Source organism: Anser brachyrhynchus, assembly GCF_964034855.1.
Source record: "Anser brachyrhynchus genome assembly, chromosome: 11".
Classification (NCBI taxonomy): domain Eukaryota; kingdom Metazoa; phylum Chordata; class Aves; order Anseriformes; family Anatidae; genus Anser; species Anser brachyrhynchus.
In genome coordinates, this window is record NC_137706.1 from 1,802,606 (window position 1) to 1,821,110 (window position 18,505).

At 37.1% G+C, this 18,505-nt stretch overlaps 1 protein-coding gene across 1 annotated transcript in view; it reads right to left on the reverse strand.

The window, feature by feature from the left end:
* Nucleotides 1-16,777, reverse strand: part of LOC308200795 (uncharacterized protein) — a 392,363-nt gene extending 375,586 nt beyond the window's left edge. The window contains exon 1 of the mRNA XM_080607137.1: nucleotides 337-16,777. Within this exon, the coding sequence (XP_080463263.1) occupies nucleotides 337-353 (17 nt within the window). The 5' untranslated portion in view covers nucleotides 354-16,777. The remainder of the gene's footprint in view (nucleotides 1-336) is intronic.
* Nucleotides 16,778-18,505: the final 1,728 nt, after the last annotated feature.

Genomic DNA, 18,505 nt, shown 5'->3' on the forward strand with positions numbered 1-18,505 from the left:
GAAGCAGGGGAAAAATCTGACTTCAAATAAGTTTAAGTGTTTTTCTAACCCCAGGGACTTCAGGGCTGAACAAGTGTAGAATTCCTACCCATGTCCACGTCCAGCATGTATGTGCTGAACAGCTTTTGACTCAAGAACGGAAGACTACTTCAGTATCTGGCAAACCAGTACTGCATTCAGGTGAACAGAGTAACTAAAGTGAATGAATGAAATCTGAGATACAGATTTATTCTCTATTTGTTGAAGCTAAAAGCAACTTAGTCTCAAGTCACTAGATGAGATTTGTTCATGTAGTGATTACATCCTAGCTAAACAGAAGTAACAAATACAACATACCAAATTGAAGTCACCATCCTAACCAGGTCAACAGAGAACAGTTGAGCAGCCCAAATGCCACAGAAATTACCACATGAACCAATGTTAAGGGAATGGTGAGTTTAGATGTTAGGAGGTATTTTTTCTGCATATAAGTAAACAAAAGTTCAAAATTATGACCCCTATGATTTTCTGATTCACATTATTCAATGCAACATAATTTACTCTCATGTTAGGTGAAAATTAAATGGACTTTTCTGAATTTTTCCATAAACTGTAATTCTTTCAATTTCAGACATACTGGAATTATTTTAATTTTGAGTTTTCTGCTGTTTGTGGTTTCTATCCCACTGACAAAGAACATTCCTGGATCATTTGGTTCTATAGTAAACCTTGAGAAAACCATGCAGATTTCTGACAGAAAGTAATCTGCATTGAGACAGAAGTTCAACATCTCTGATAAATTTTCACAAAATTGTTTTACTCTGATGAATCAGTGTTTATTTAAAAAGTATGTTTTATCCTAAAACTCCAAATCAGGAAGTGACCGAACATTTGACATACTCCCTTTATATACAAAAGGATGCATATTTTAAAACAGAAAATTGCCTTACAATAAAGTCTTCATAATTTGTCTATAATAACCATGGATTAGAATCATAGAATATCCCGAGTTGGAAGGGACCCATAAGGATCATCTAGTCCAACTCCTGGCACCGCACAGGTCTACCCAAAAGTTTAGACTATGTGACTAAGTGCACAGTCCAATAGCTTCTTAAATTCAGACAGGCTTGGTGCAGTGACTGCGTCCCTGGGGAGCCTGTTCCAGTGTGCGACCACCCTCTCGGTGAAGAACCTCTTCCTGATGTCCAGCCTAAACTTCCCCTGCCTCGGCTTAACATCGTTCCCGTGGGTCCTATCACTGGTGATTACAGTGAATAGGTCACCTGCCTCTCCACTCCCCCTTGCAAGGAAGTTGTAGACCGCGATGAGGTCCCCCCTCAGCCTCCTCTTCTCCAGGCTGAACAGGCCTAGTGCCCTCAGCCGCTCCTCATATGTCTTCCCCTCTAGGCCCTTCACCATCTTTGTCGCCCTCTCTGGACACTCTCCAACAGTTTAATGTCCTTCTTGTACTGTGGTGCCCAGAGCTGCACACAGTACTCGAGGTGAGGCCGCACCAGCACAGAGTAGAGTGGGACAATCACCTCCCTCGACCGACTAGCAATGCCATGCTTGATGCACCCCAGGATATGGTTGGCCTTCCTGGCTGACAGGGCACACTGCTGGCTCATGTTCAACTTGCTGTCAACCACAGCCCCCAGAGCCCTCTCTGCGGGGCTGCTCCCCAGCATCTCATTGCCCAGTCTGTATGGATAGCCAGGGTTGCCCTGTCCCAGGTGCATGACCTGGCACTTGCCTTTGTTAAACTTCATGTGGTTGGTGATCGCCCAGCTCTCCAGTCTGTCCAGATCTCTCTGCAAGGCCTTTCCACCCTCATCCGAGTCCACAACTCCTCCACGTTTGGAGTTGTCGGCAAATTTGCTCAAAACACCTTCTAGTCCTACATCCAAATCATTTATAAAGACATTGAAGAGGACTGGCCCTAAAATGGAGCCGATTCTAACATTCCATCTCCATAGCATACAGTTTTCCATACAACATACAACAAAATGCTAGTGCTCACAAAAGAACATTCAGATTCACCTTTCAATTTTCTCCATGTTTTCTTTCTTGTCTCCTTAGCTCTCTGATGTTTCTCTTAACTAATTTGCTGGAAAAGTAACTTTCTGCTTGCTATTAGTCAGCATACACAAATACGTTCTAAATTACTAATTCACAATACTCAACACAGACTTGTACTGTCACCTTATCTTCCAAAAGATAAGATGTGGTGGGAATAATTCACTAGACATTAAAATCATCTTCATGAGTAGAGGACATTCACAATTTCAGACACGTCCTAAGTTCCTTTACATTTTTCATAGTGTCCCAGGTGTCCCCTCTAACAAGGACTATATAGAGACAGTGACAAAAACTGGCAACATAATGGGAAAAAATAAAAATAAAAAATGAAAAATAATAATAATTAAAAACTTTATCTCCTTTGACTTTGAAACTGCAGTATATAATTCTAGTTTCCTGCACAACATCTTTAGTATCAAGAATTTTTGTATTCTCACTGATAATTGTTGCCACTGATAACTATGCCCAGGGAACCAGAAAAGAGCTCAAGGCTCTGCATACAAACTCACCATACAAACTTCAAAGCAGGTGATACTTTATGGCATGGGAAAAAAGGATCCCCTCTAATTTGGCAGTGGGTCACATTATGACACACCCTTGGCCAGCTTGGTGAAAACAGGTGAAAATCAGGTGAGTATGCTTTCAAATCAAAATATGTCTATTGAAGAGAGGCAGCACAGGAAAAAAAAAAAAAAAAAAAAGGGGGAATCCATACAGTACTCACAAGGAGTTGTTTTAGAGTACAGCGAGTACATTAATAACATATCTTTCTACATCTACCAGTCCTCTTCTGTTCAGTCTTGTATGTCTCTAGCATTACCTGCTTGTCACCTCAGACTAGGGGTCTGCAGTCTGATACCCACCAAATCTGACACTGAAGACTTCCTGTTTACATCCATTCTCCCAGCCATGTAGACGTGCTTCCTTGGCTTTCCTTTTCACCCAGTGCTGTAATCTGGAAAACATTTTTCTCCTCTCTCTGATTCAACTACTGAAGCTAACATTACCTAACATACCTAACTGTTTACCTTTGAATTTCTCAATAAGCACTGTATAAATAAACTTTCCTCATTGTTCCTGTGCTCTGCCCACATTCCATAGCTCAGTTTTCACTTATCACTATCACCATGTTACATCCCTGATGACATCTTCCAGTGGCATGATATCAGAATGAAATTCAAGGTTAGCTGAGGTTACAGATAAACTACTAAATATCTGACCAGAACATTAGAACTGATATATGGAATTAAAATATTTTGTCAGTTTGATTAGTCAGTTCAGAATTTATCAGCATCAGAAGATTCTACATTTTTCACACCAGTAACTTCCTTTAGGGCCTTGGTGGTGAAAAACTGAACCGAAACCAAAATGTTTTTGTATTTTTGATGGAACAGAAATATAGATGTTCTATTTTTTCACTTTTCAGACAAACAAAAACTTACCATCACAACACCTGAATAATATACCTCACACACACACACACACAAAAAGAGGAAAATATTTATCCTACATCTTCAGCCTATTTTAAAATCAAGATATCCACCTTTCCATGAACTCCGCGTAACTATCGGACACAAAATACTTAGGGATAAAATGACCATAATTGACACTAGAACTATGAAACAGTCTCCTCATCCTAATTTCCACTGGAATTTGAATGCAGATTAAGAAGAAACTATAGCAGTTACCTGGCTCCTTTCTCAGTGCAGTCTTGTTTGGACATGATTTATTCTATGCCAGGTTTAAACTTCCATTATCATCCTTTCTTTAGAATTATCACCCACTCCTTAGGTGTATATAAAACATTACCCAATGGTGAGATTAACCATAGGAACGCGCTGAATTCACATTTGACACATCTGAAGACATTTGATTTTGCAAAAAGCTGAGCTATGATCGACATCTTCATATTTGCTTTTGTTATGACAGAACTTATTAAAACAATCTAAAATAACACTAAAAAGAATAAAAAATTGACCAACTCTTCTGCAAACCCCTAATCAATTCATAATTAAGCCCACAGAGCATATAAACTACGATCGACTTATGCTTTCCTATGCATTCTTGCATGTGAATTAAACATATTATTTATTTACATGTCTGTAGCAATTGTCTGCTTCCAGTTTCTTCTGTCCCAAAGCAAAATACTGTCATTGTCTTCTCCTTTTTCTGCCAATGCAGAATTATATGTGATGCCTTTCATCTTCCACAAGAATTTATATGCAGAAAACTAACTAAATTGTACAGAAATGTAACCTCCCTTCATTAGTGGGAAGTGAAAGAACGTATCCGTGGATCTCACTCTTTTCACAAATGCAGAGTGCACATTAGTGGCTAATGAAATAATTAAGCACACATATAGTCATTAAGCTTATAAACTAGTGTTGCAGCCATTCTTTCTCTATTACTTTTGTATTTCTGATGGAGTAGTCTTAAGTCTTTTCTGTCAATAGCAGAGCAAAATTTTGTGGGGGCTAAATATTCACATTCTGTTGTGTCTTTTTGTACAAATACACATGGTGTAATATTCTTTTTATAGAAACTGATCTTTTTTCCCCTCAGAATATAAAGATGGTTGCTCCTAAAGATACTATGAAGGTTTAAGACCAGACAATCACCACTGTCTGCCATTTGTCTGATGTTAAAGCTACTAGTGTAATTTGCTGTCATGATTTCAAAAAGTGAGAATTATAGAAATTAAAACATCAGAGACACTGAATTTTTGGGTCTGCAGTGATACTTTCTAAAGCTACAGACGTTAGCATAAAAAGCCACATGGAGGGAAAACAGAATCATCAGAGTTGAGGTTAAAAATAAGAAGCAAAATTTTCGCAAGAAGATAATTAGACATTAGTCTACCTCACCCAGGAATGAGATGAGTTTATTTTAAGATTTAACTTAGCCCTTCTCTAACAGGTATGTTCTAGTCAAACCACTGAGACAGCTGCAAGCACCGCTGGGTGAAATCTCCCTACAGGGTGCTGGAGAATGATGGATTAGGTGATCATAGAGGACTCCTGTGTTCTTAAATGTTTGGAATTCACATTATTGTTGCAAATAAAATCACAGAATATAGTGCTATTTGGTTCAATGTGCAACTGCTCTGTAAAGCAAACATGAACTTCTCATCTCCAAGTCTACTTTGTTATTTTATGATAAGAAATATAACATTACATTTCAACATAACCAGGTCACATGAGTAAGTGTTGCATCGCATTCTTTCCAGTGCTTTGGTGTGTCCAAAAAAGTAATAAGCCAAAGGCATTTTAGAGCTACTGAAAAAGTATAAATCTTCTCTGCCACTGTAGGAATTCTCCACACAGTATGAATAAATCTGTAGTTCAATTAAATCAATAGAATTATTACTACTTATCTCATTAGAGCCAAGAATATGTGTTTGACCTGCTCCTGACAAAGACAAACAAAAACAACACAAAAACAACCACAACAATATCAAACAAAGAAAAAGTCTTTAAAAATATAATCTGGGGCACATTCACGCCATGCTAAACAAAAGCAACTTCTTCTGATTTAAAATAAAATTCAGTTGTCTATCATTTAATTGTAAAACCTGATACAAGCACTCTTTAGCTTACATGCTTTCAGACTGCTAATACAAATTTACTGTCAACTTGGAACTGCAATGGTTAGTTTGTGTTATGTCAGTGCCTGTGTCTTTGGAAACAATTGTATTTTCATTGTGTCATGACCAGTAAGATGAGTCACATCAACTGAACAAACAGAGTTTACACCACCACACTACACAACAAACAAAACAAAACAAAACAAAACAAAACAACAAAAAAAGTGGTCCAGCAGTTTGAAACAGGACCTTGGGGCTGGGGAGGTTACTCTCCTTTCAGACTGTAGAAAACATTATGAGCTCAACAGATTTTTTTTATTTTTTTTTGCAAGTTTCTTGGCCTTACCGTACTGCTGCACCAATACAGGCCTGTCCTGATGACTCTTTTACTTTGATTTAAATTAACATGGAATAGTTGGCAATGCACACAAAACCAAAAAGCAGCACTATATTATTTAAACCAAAAATACCAATAATACTAAGAGCTATGTGTGGCTCCAACAATGCCTCTCATTATAGCACTTGAAATGCATAGCACAAAAACTATGTGAGATCTCAGGGACAATGTAGTGCACATATATAATGCAAGTAAGAATGGAGGGAGCACTCCACTGCTACATACCAGTTGAAATTAGACACTTACTACATAATCTTGGAAAACATGTAATGTTTAGTAATAAGCCCCAACTTTCATTAAGGGGATTATTATATTTTCTATCTCTGCATCTACTGCTTAGCATCAGCAAGGGAAATAAAATTAGCACTATGAGAAGATTGCCTCTCTTTAGTTGCACTGGTAATTAAGTATGAAAGAAAAAAAAAGAAAAAAAGAAAATTAATTTTTTAGAGTTATTTTTAATAAGTTTTCCTGATTGGCTACCATCAGTTGTCTCACTAGAGTGATGTTTTGGCATGACAGAAAGTGACAGCAGATGTAAAGAAATACAGACAGGAACCAGAATTCTCCTTTGCTATATTAACATCTTGGAAATGAGCAGGTGTTCCCATAGAGCCATCTGCATCTCACCTTTCTAAAACTCCTGAATACCCTGTAGCTGTAAGGCCTTTTTGAAGATATGTGATTCTGTGGACATCACAAGAAATCTTCTCTTACGAGAATTCTCACTGAATGGCAGCACTCATGCAAGTGCCACTTTGCAGCTATGAGGACTGCTAGAAAAGACTTATTGAAGCATTTCTAAATTTTCAAGAGGTTATCAAACAGAAAAAAAAAAACAAAAACACATTAGAGGGTAGGTGTAGAGCAGACAAGATTTCATTGAGAAGTTCCTGTCCCAAAGAGCAGGAAAGACTTTTTAAATGGTTTTATTTTATTGTTCTTATTTCCTCAAAAACAAAAAAGAACACACAAAGAACAGGCATTAACCATCTAGAGACAAGTAGGAGAAATGTGAACATTACTACATTTTTAAAACGCAGACAAAAATACAGGAGCTTCTAGGGCAATACATCTGAACTCTCTCTATAAATGGACAGTGAAGCTTTCATAGGACTTGAATTATTATTTACTTTGTGCAAAATCCGCCTTGCTGCTGAGACAATCACTAGCCTTTTAAGCACAGCAGCATGGCTGAAATTTCTGAAAATCTCTTAAAGAACAAAGGAAAATGTGGAACTGAGAAGCTCTGATTTGGAGAGAATTCTTTAAAGAGCAGTAGCTTATCTTTACATAGTGATAGAAATACTGAATAATCACAAAAATAATTAAACTTCCTATTAACTCCTGAATGCAGTATAGATCAGATTCATTCTTTCTAGCATGGCATAATGCAAAAAGTACCTGCAAGAGGGAATTCATCACACTGAAAAATAATACTGCCATCTGTGCTCCCTCAGGGCTTCAGCTTTCATTCGATGCCAGAGGCTCCATGACAGCCTTGCTGGCAGAGGTTGTCTCGTGGAGGTGATGAATGAATACATTTCCCAGCTTCCCGTGCTAAACTCTGCCTCCAGCCCCAAAACGGGTGTATCTCCAGGTTATGCCAGCTGCTGCTGACTGCTATGTCCACCACCAGCTGAGACTACACCTTCCAGCAGCTCTCCTACTTGCTTCACCCAGCTGGTACTTCACATCCTACATTTCCCTCTGCTACTTAACTCTACAGCAGAGGTGGTATTAACAGATTACAAAGAGACTCATCCAGTGTTTCTCCAGAGATTGCAACCCATAACCCACCAGTCCTTGATATAAACCAAGGGCAATACATGAGTCAATTCATAACCTAACTCATGTGTTCCATATAATAAATGTGCCAGGCACAAAGGTGGTAGCTCATAGATTTGACTACCAGCTTTGATGCCTTGGAACTTCCAGAGGTTTTGGAAGTGGCTTCCAAGTGAGTACCCATGCAAGCTGAATACCTATGTTTAGACATATAAAAAATCCTATTTAATTCTCTGTAATGAATCATTTCTGCAGAAAGCCAAAGAGGCCAAAAGTCAATTAGCACCAGTGAATGCCAGAAGTTTGCAGAGTTTGTCATGAAAATCTATGTGCAACAGTCCTCGCCTTATTCTCCCTTCCTCAGTTTCCCTGTCTATAAAATACGGATCCTGAATGAAGCTTGTAGTACCACTAATTTCATCTTTATTTATTTATTTATTTATTTATTTATTTTGAACGGGGAATATTATCCACATATCCACAGCAAAAGTTAGTATTATTGGTTTTGCCATTAGCTCCCAGACTGATTTAACTGCAGCATTGAACACTTCACCTTGAACTCTCAGATCAGATCTCTACATTTAAATATTCATTCAAACAAGTGGACTGATTTCAGAAAGAATAGAAGGTTGCCAGTCCTAGGACAGGTTGCAGGACTAGCTCACATACCCACTGAGTATTGTTTGGACAAGCAAATAAAATAGCATTATTTCACATTAATATTGTGTTCAGTTTAGTAAACCCTGAATGCCATGATGTCTTCCTCTTTAAACCGTAACTCTATTTCCGTATTAAAGTTAACACTTCAGAAAGTGTTCTCATCCAGTATGAACACTTCATAATTAAGTTTTTCTAAAAAGCTGTAATAAACTTTATTTAAGCAAGTGCTTCCCATTTTATTGCCAACCCCAAACATTGTTCATTTGCAAGCACAAAGTGTCCTCTTGACACGATAATGAAAGTGCATTCATACATGTCAGCTGGAGCAGTTATGTACTTCAGATGAATACGCAACAAGTATTATTCAGTCTTTTCTGCTGACATTTCTCAAACATGACATGCATATTAAAATTAGCATTTAACGTGTGAAGAGTTCACTAACTGCAGATTTCCCAAAGCTCTCGGAATTTGGACAACAAGAAAGAGAACATGCAAAGTGTTTTTTTGTGTGCGTGTGTGTTTTTTTTAAACAGGGCACGTCTTTTATAACATATTCAGACATCTGCTTTTGTTCAGTTACCTCTCCAATACCTCATATAGGAAGAAACAAGGAAAGAATCAGAAAAGGACCCTGATCCAGTATAAAGATATACCAGTGTGTCAAGTTGGTCTCAGTCTACTGGGCACACAGGATAAATCTACTTTCCTTTCACTTGAGCAATCTCTATTTACTGAGCAACCAAACCTAATCTTCAGCAAAGCACATTGTCTGGGATTGTAGCCCCTGCAATGCAGGCTTGGGTAGGAACTCCTGGATGTCTCTGGAGAGGCATACTCCATCGCACTCTTTGGAGAACAGTTTGTTGGTATAATGCTGATCTACCAGAAGATCTAATAAATAAATAAATAAAATTACTTTGGAACTGGACTTTAAAGGACCCTTTTATTCCTCCCACTCCTGAGATGCCTCAAACATATTTCATTCCCAGAAGAGTCCCAGAAGGAAACTTTGCAATTTGGGTGGTTTGTTTCCTTTCAATTAGCTTTTCATTCCTTTTTTTTTCCTGTTTCCCCAACCCTCAAGAAAAAAAGTCAAAGTGAATGGAAAATCAGTGTTTCCTTGAACAACAGCAAAAATAAAAATAAAAATAAAAATAAAAATAAAAATAAAAATAAAAATAAAAATAAATCCCAGCAAGTAGCTTTAGCTGGAACGTACAGCTGCAGCATCAGTTGCCCCAGGACCCTGTTTTCCCACTTGGAAGTTGACTAATGGTACCTTTGACTTTCTCTTTCACAGTTCTTCTACAAGGATCACCCATCATCTACAAAGCACTAGGAAAACCTGAGGTGAGATGTATAGGAAAATTGCCGGTCTTCTATTCAGTGCACATTGTATGACAGATGAGGGTGTGTTTGCTACCAAAATGTATTCTCACAGGACAGAATGGAATAGCAGGCAGTAGATCTTAGAACTACTTACCTCTGCTTCATCTTCAGCATCCTCTAGACCCAAACAAAACAAAGTAACCCAACAAATTTTAATGTCTTGCTTACAATGTCTAGAATACCACTGTGAATTAAGAACTGGTTTATCTTCATTTCAAAAAGCAAAGAAACAGGTATTCTTTTTGTAACAGGTCACGATAACAAGTTCAACCATTATCCATTACAGACCTGCTATTGTATATGCGTCTTCAAGAAGCATAAGACAGTCCAAATTTGTGGTACCGGGTTAGTAAAACATCTTATGGATATAGCAGTTGAGGCTCAAAAGCATTTGAAGAAACAAAAGCCTAAAATAATTCACACTGAACTGTGTTATGGCAAGAACAGCTGGTTGAATGAAAGCAAGGTAAGAAATCTGAGGTGACAAATGATAATAAACCAGATACAAAAGTCATTACTCTGGTAAATCTACATATATACCAACAGAAGCACAAAGGATATATAAGCAGCCAGGCTTAGTCATAAACTGCAGCCCTGCTCTACCACACAGACTGACTTCTGATACGTCCTGCACTGAAGTAATCCCATACACATGTAGCAGGTTTAACACTTCCTAGACCCCCATGGTTTTAGGACATGTGTGGAAACATCCCAGAGAAGCTGCTGCTCTTAAATCAATTCATGTGGCAGAGTCCTTCTGCCTGCCCTCTTTTTTCTGAGGTAACTTGGGAGCAACCAGAAAGTGAACACAAAGGTCCAGGTCAAAGAATGTTTTTTCACCTCAAAGACAGCAGGCTTCAGTACTGACATAACTTTTTCTTTCTGCTTCAGTTTTAACTGGAACCAAACTTTGAAAATTGCCATTAGCATTGCAGGTTAAAATGAAAAAAAATAGTTTAGTGCTTAAAATTCAGTGCTTTCTTTCCTCTATGGGAACTCCAGAGGCACAAGCAATGGTTTATTGGAAAAAAGACATTAAGCCAAACATCTAAGGACAGAAATAATCTACAAAGCTCGCGACTTTTTATGAGCTCATTTACAACAAGATTTGGCTTTGGAACAATTTATAGACTTTTTAGTGTTGTCTAAAATTACTATCTTCATCAAAATCATTGTGAGAAGCAAGAGAACGAGAAAAAGCACGAGAAAGACACACACCCCCCAGCCCCAAAATATAAACCACCACACACACAACCACCCTGCGTAAAATAATTACGTATCTGTCAGGGAATTTACTTTATCTTTCCAGTTCTATAATATCCTATTTTTTTCAAGTACAAACGGAAGGAAAAAAGTGATAGAGCAAATTGGAGGGATACGAAAAGAAATGTCACCGATTTCACAGTATAGATCTTACAAGTCTGTAGGTCGGATACTATATACTAAATTTAGACTGATCCAATAGAAACTTCTTGATAGATGTCACACAAGGCACAACAGAGATGGGTAATTTATTTCCAGTATGTGCTACTTTGAAGAAAGGAGCTCTACTTGATCTTGAAGACAAATGATTGCACTGATAGGTATAGAACCATTATAGCTTATTAGTAAAATGCTGCCTCAGGGTAGCAGATTTGGGGAAAGTATACGGCTCAAGGGAATTAAGAAAAAAAAAACAGCTTTAATATTTATATGTATTTATATCTCATTTGAAAAAATATTTAAAAAATTAAATTCGTAATAATAAAAAATACAAAATGATACAAAACTGAGATACTTTTTCAGAAATAGGCCAAGACTAAAATATGTAACTATACTCAAAGTCACCGATGTAATACTGCAGAACATACTAGAATGAAGTATTATTTGTCTGAGCTACAAGGCCATTGGGTACCTACACTTTATGTGTGCCCACATGAAAAACAGATCACAGGTATCCACTGGCAGTGATTTGTTATCTTTCCACACCACACACTGCTGGATAGCAAAGTGTACCTCTTACAATACATACATAAAAAAATAATGGCTCCCTGAGTGTATTTATTTACATCCACTGCAGATGAACTGTAGGTTTGTCACAACACTAACTGTACCTCACTATCACTGTAACAATTCTCAGCTATCAGACAGAATAATTTTTTTAAGTTGTTAGAAGCACACTCAGATCTGACTTATCCACTGCATCATCCAAACACTCCATGGAAGAAAAGCTTTTAATGGAGTTTTACAAAAGACAAGAAGCAAGTCCCAAAAGAAATGAAAGCTCAGTCTGCACGTATTGTTTTGTTTTCTACTTCCAAGTAAATATTTGTACTACCACAGAATGGCTTGTCTATAAGTCAAATTCCCCTGCTTATCAATAGGTCAGCTCTCTGTACACTGAGCCACAATGCAATGTCCCCTGGTGCAGTCTTTCAAGTGACCTTAACCTGATGTGTAGATGGCATGCATAGAACAGAGAATTTTATCTCCTTGAGAGCTCAGTGCTTGAACTGTTTACAAAAAGCAGTCTGATGGCACTTCCAAATGATACTGAGCTGCACTTAATAGGTTTGTGATCAGAATCATTTTTCACTAGGGACATAGATTTCTTCTTAGTTTTGTGACCTTTGCTATGCTAGAGACTCCTGACAGTATTGTCTTTTCAATTAAGGTTGTTGTTTTTTAAAATATATTTCTTACCTGGCCAACTTACCTATAGACATACAGTCATGTTTGTGGATAGAGAAATCTTAAGTTTTTGCCAGTATATTCTTATTTCATTTTAAAGACTAAAAATGAGAGTATGCTGATAGAAAATAAAATCATGTATCTACAGGCATAAAATAACATTAGATACACTAACAGCAAACCTGAGTGTTCTCTTCTCCCATACAGCTGAATACTACAGGATCCAGCAAGTCATGAGCTTTATATGCTACAAGAGTCTTCAATTCAAAGCACGTCAGAACCTAAAATTACTGTTTATAAAATAACTCAAGGATTCCTGCTCATGCACTATGCAGTATATCTTCAGTGAAACCTGTGAATCTAGGACATTCCAGAATGCCATGCATATGCAGCACAGGTAAACTACAGGGTTAGCTCGCTTCACCACAAGAATAAGAGCTTTGCTGCGTGTACTCACACCACAGTGGATGATAGGTCTGCAGGACATGCTCAGAGCACACCAACTACTTACCAAGAAAAATAGAAGACATTTGAGCGGTAACTGGACAGCTCCGAGGTTTCCAGACTTTCCCTAACCTATAGCCACAGAAAAACAGTGTAGACCAGGCTGCAAGATTATCAGGAACCCTGGACAAATATTGTATTACTGAAAACCCCGTTGGCAGAATTTCTCACAAAGAAAGATAACTTGTCTGGGAAAGCCAGCAGAACACTAGCCTGACAAGGCCTATCTGTTAGAACTAATGAATAAGATGAACACAAGACAATTGACAACATAGTACGAATAATCAAAAAATCAAACTACTGCATGCAGTTCTGCTATTAACATCAAAAGCACACAAGGTAACTACAGTTCCCATTAAAGAAATCAGAGCTGTTATTATGCAGTTCTCCAAAGATGGGCCATGTGGATGAGGTAGAGCAGAAAGTCCTTTCTCCAAGAAGCTAAGTTGCAATAGACCACACACAATAAATAAATAAATAAATAAATAAATGAAATGAGATGTGATCTATGCATCCATAGAGTTATTCAGATCATCAGTCAAAACTTAAGATTTCTTCACAGAAATTGAATGAGTGCAGACAATGATTTCGTTAAGCAGAGTAATTCCTGTATAAGTGTCATGTCTGTTAAATTAAGATATCCAGGTTTTCAAACAAGGCTGTGATGTAAACTAGGGGAGAGAATACAAGGAATTGATACCTTACAACTGCATTAATACAATTAAATTGAATTAATAATGTGAAAGCATACAAAGCTTTTCATTCTAAAAATTCAGAAGAGAAGAAATATCTATAGCTTCTCTTAGAAATTTTATTATCCCTATTTCATTCTTAACATCATTTCTTTACATTCCATCAAATGGTATAAAAAGAAGATAAAAGCAGACAGACATTTCCAATAATCCAGCTAGCTCTGAGCTGCAGTATTTTACAAAGATTTGTCGCTGACAAAATCCTTAGCTTTTCTTTCCCCCACCCCGTTTTTCAAAATCCTTTATGCTCAGCTCAGTAAAAGGCAAAGGATCACTGATCAGAGCAAACACTGCTGTAGTTGTATGGAAGATGTTGATGGTAAAATACGGTTCACTTGTTGAAGTATATTGAGATAGGACAGCAGGAAATGAGAAACGTTCCACCTGTCTGTTTCTTGAATCACTTGGCTCTTCACAAAGCTTTCTTCATGACTTCTTTATTATGTTGTTCTTTTTGCCTTTGTATTCCCCAGTGGAGAGACATTTCTAGGTTCATTTCAGTAAAGTCAAAATACTTGAATCAAAACCAAGCACAAAGTATTACAAGAGCTGTGTCTTGACGAATTTATTGTTAGAGTAATTGGTAAGAGTTTGTAGATTTCCCAGTAGACCCCTCAAGTTCAAAAACCAAACACAAGGCATATAGAAAAATACACACCATAATATTAATACTATCGTCACCTTTCCCAGTCACTCACCCTTATCATATATAAATCTACACAGAATGGACTGGAGCAGATGCTTATTGTTTAACATTGTTACCAAATCAATTATTCTACCCTAAAGCCTGGCTTCAACCACTGTAAATCAGAAGTGATTCCACTAAAAGCAGCAGTGCCACACTCATGTGAAACTGAGAAAGGAGAAAGAGGATTCCTGCCTTGAAAAAGTTAAGGCATGCCTATATGATACGTAAATTGCATTCTTTCATATGGATAGCTTTTACAAAAGTTGATGGAAGTCCATTTGCAGATCTGTTGATAAAATGTAATGTAGAACACCTTGCACACAATTGCTTGATGTACACTGATAAACTGTTGGTCTTACAAATGACATGAGTAAACTCATTGCCAGTTTCAACAGCTACAGGGAAACAGAGTAATATTTAATGATATCTGTGCACTTGATTATATTTACTTTTAAAGCCTATAAACCCCGGAAAATTCAAGATGGAAAAGATCCCAGTTCTCAACATCTTGTTGAAAATAGCAAAAGGTTTAAACAAGATTCCCTATTTAATTTAGTGCCATATATCAGAAGCCTCGTAGAAATTTCTCTGACATGCTCTAGTACTAAGACAATGTAAGTTTGTTATATCAAATGAATTTGTTATACAGGGTCAAAATTTCCTATGTTAGCAGTCTAAATTTAGGATATTGGCCTGTAGCAGATTTTAGTTAAAACAAATGTGCGATACAATTCTGTTTTTCCAAGAAAATTATGGATGAATAGGCCAAGACATACATAATTAAATACATAATCTATCAAAGGATTGTTTTTAGCTGCCTAGTACCGTATTTCTAAGACATCCCCCAAATTTGCCCTTCGAGGGCTGGGAAAAGCATTGTTTTGAAAGAAATTTGCTCACAATATTCGAAATGAATATTTATATGTTATTTCAAAATTTGAAGGAGGGATAGAATTTTCATTTATTTAACTATTTTTCTGCATAATGACACTTTAATTTTTGGCTTGTTGTTGTGGTTTAACCCGGTCGGCAGCTAAACACCACACAGCCGTTCGCTCACCCTCCCCCCTCCCTCTCTGGGATGGGGGAGAGAAATGGGAAAGTGAAGCCTGTGGGTTGAGATAAAGACAGTTTATTAAGACAGGAAAATGATAATAACAATAATAATAATAATGATAGTACTACTACTAATAATGTGTATGAAACAAGTGATGCACAATGCAATTGCTCACCACCCGCTGACCGATGCCCAGCCTATCCCTGAGCACCCAGCCCCCCCACCCCAGCCAGCCACCCCTATATATTGTTTAGCATGAGGTCAGATGGTATGGAATACCCCTTTGGCCAGTTTGGGTCAGCTGTCCTGGATCTGTCCCCTCCCAGCTCCTGCTGCACCCCCAGCCTGCTCGCTGGCAGGACAGAGCGAGAAGCTGGAAAATCCTTGGCTTAGTGTAAGCACTGCTCTGCAACAATGAAAACATCAGCATGTTATCAGCACTCTTCTCATCCTAATTCAAAATATAGCACCCTACCAGCTACTAGGAGGGAAATTAACTCTATCCTAGCTGAAACCAGGACACTTATGTGTGTAGTTCTATTCATTTTACCTATTAATTTCCATTTGGCATGCAGATTGAAAACAGAACAGTCTTTTGAAAGAGTTTATATAGGGGTGTAACGACTTAGTCTGACTTCTTGGCTTTAGCAGCCTAAATAATAGCACATGCCTAGGCAAGCTGTACAGCCTATTGGCAGAGTGATAATTTATGCATACTCTATTCTTTCGTGTATTGTTCTGGGACCTCTACTGTATACTGTGCTTTATAGCACATTTTAAAAGAAGGTTAAAAAAAAAAAGTAATAAAAATGCATAAAGGAAAAATGGGAAAAAATGCTGGCAATATTTATGGAAATTGATCACATGGATAACAGATATTCCCAGTAGATTCTTTGTTAAGGGAATGGATTCTGTAATTATGGGAGATTCTCACTCCAGGCTTTCAAAAGGACTATTTAGGCATTAGTATGGTGCTACTATGAAAAGTTCAAACACAGTCTTAGAATATATAAAGAAATATATTCCCTATACAAATAGAAAGAGAATGAGATCATCATACCATTCATAGACGAAACAAGATCTGAAATACTAGATTGTCTGCAATGTTGGCTACTCACATTCAAGCAAGAGAACCTTAATCCAAAACTGAAACAGAGAAAGTGTCTCAAAGTATTGTATGACCTACCCTAAAAGAGAAAATTAAAATAGATGGTATAAAAAAAAAAAGTGACTCTCTGTAAATACATTATTGGGACCAAAGAAAAGGAAGGGAAACTCCAGGGAAGAATTACTTAAATTATACAACAATAATACCAGTGTAAGTGGCTTTATGATGGATGTGCTCAAGAGTTACAGGGGAATAATGGTACTTCCAGACCCATACCATATACAACCCACATCTTCCTCCCAGTTCATGAGCAATAAAAATAATAATTTATTATTTGTGGCTTTTATGTAATTAAATTGAGGAATAAATTTAACTTAACACAATGCTGATTTGAATGATAAAAAGCCCATGGTGGTGATACTCATATTTAATAAAAAAATAAAGTGTGTCAAGCTCCCTTTTTTAGTTCAGTTTATATTTATTTGTTTGCACATAAACATATAAATAGAGATATGGTTGTAATCTAAAGAGGAAAGTTTAAATTGAAGAACATGAGAACTGTTGCTCTATATAATTGGTTTATCACAATATATTTATCACAATTTATCCTAAATGTGGCTCCAAAAATGGGGAGTTTAAGCTTCTTAATTACAGTCCTTTCATCACTCAGAATTTAAAGCTTTGTTTCTTTAATTTTAAGCTGACTGTAAATGTATCATCGGGAGACTGAGCTCTCTGCTTTGGGGCTTATTGAATTCTGACACTTCCTTTCTCATAGCAACACAGCATTCATGGCACATCTTGACTTCACTCCTTCTCTTTAATTATAAAATGGCATTCAGCATTGCCTTTTGCAAACTATGGTCTTTTGAACATCTTCTCCATAATTATAACAAACTTTCTAGCCCCTTAGCTGACAAGCAACATTACAGGTCTGTCAGGTTTCTGGTGATAATGTCTTATTCTACAATGCCATATGAAAAGCTGTCCTTCGAGGATCAGAAGTGTACAATATGCACTGCTTCAATGTGTAAAGATAAGATTAAACTACAAGGAAGGCAATTAAATGCTTAGATCATATTAATAAAAGCATTTCCTGTGTTTACCCTGGTGTTATCATTGCCTACAACACTGAGCAGCATATTTGTTTTGCTGACTAAAACATGACCTGAAAACTCAAAAAGGGATTAAGGAACTGTTTTTCAAAGAATGCAGCCCAAACTACTTTTGTTCCTTTTTTTTTATTTTTTATTTTAACCTTGAGTAATGAAAAAATTCACTTAAGAGACAAGCAAAATAGTCAAACTGCCTACAAACGTATCAGCATAGATTAAACTCATTTGAACTTCGTGGTTTCCAATAAAATCTGCAACCTCACTTTATAGTATTAATGGTTTATTATTTATCTTCATGAAATCATACTAACTTATCGATACAAATCTTATTTATTTATCTCCCTTTGGCCACTCCACCCTATAATTAACCAACAGAGACACTGTTTGATGGAATCAGAACCTCTCCATGCTTAGTAATTTTGTTTAGTGCTAACCAAAGTAAAATTTATACAATATCATTGCCCAGAGGACACAGCCAGAATTGGTGCTATACTTTACCTGGCACTGCTCAAATGTAGAGACTGTTACGGTTCCTGCTTTTAAGATTCAAGGAATCAATCTTTGTGACCTCTAATACCTGTGATTTTCGTCATGTAAATTCCAAAGCAACAGAGGCAAGAAATTAGCTGGAACTCTCTCGTTGACTTAATTAAAAGTTTGAAGATTTTTGGTTTAGTAGCCATGGGCATGTTGCCTAGTAATATTTCAGAAAAGAAATGAGAGACTCTGGAAAAAA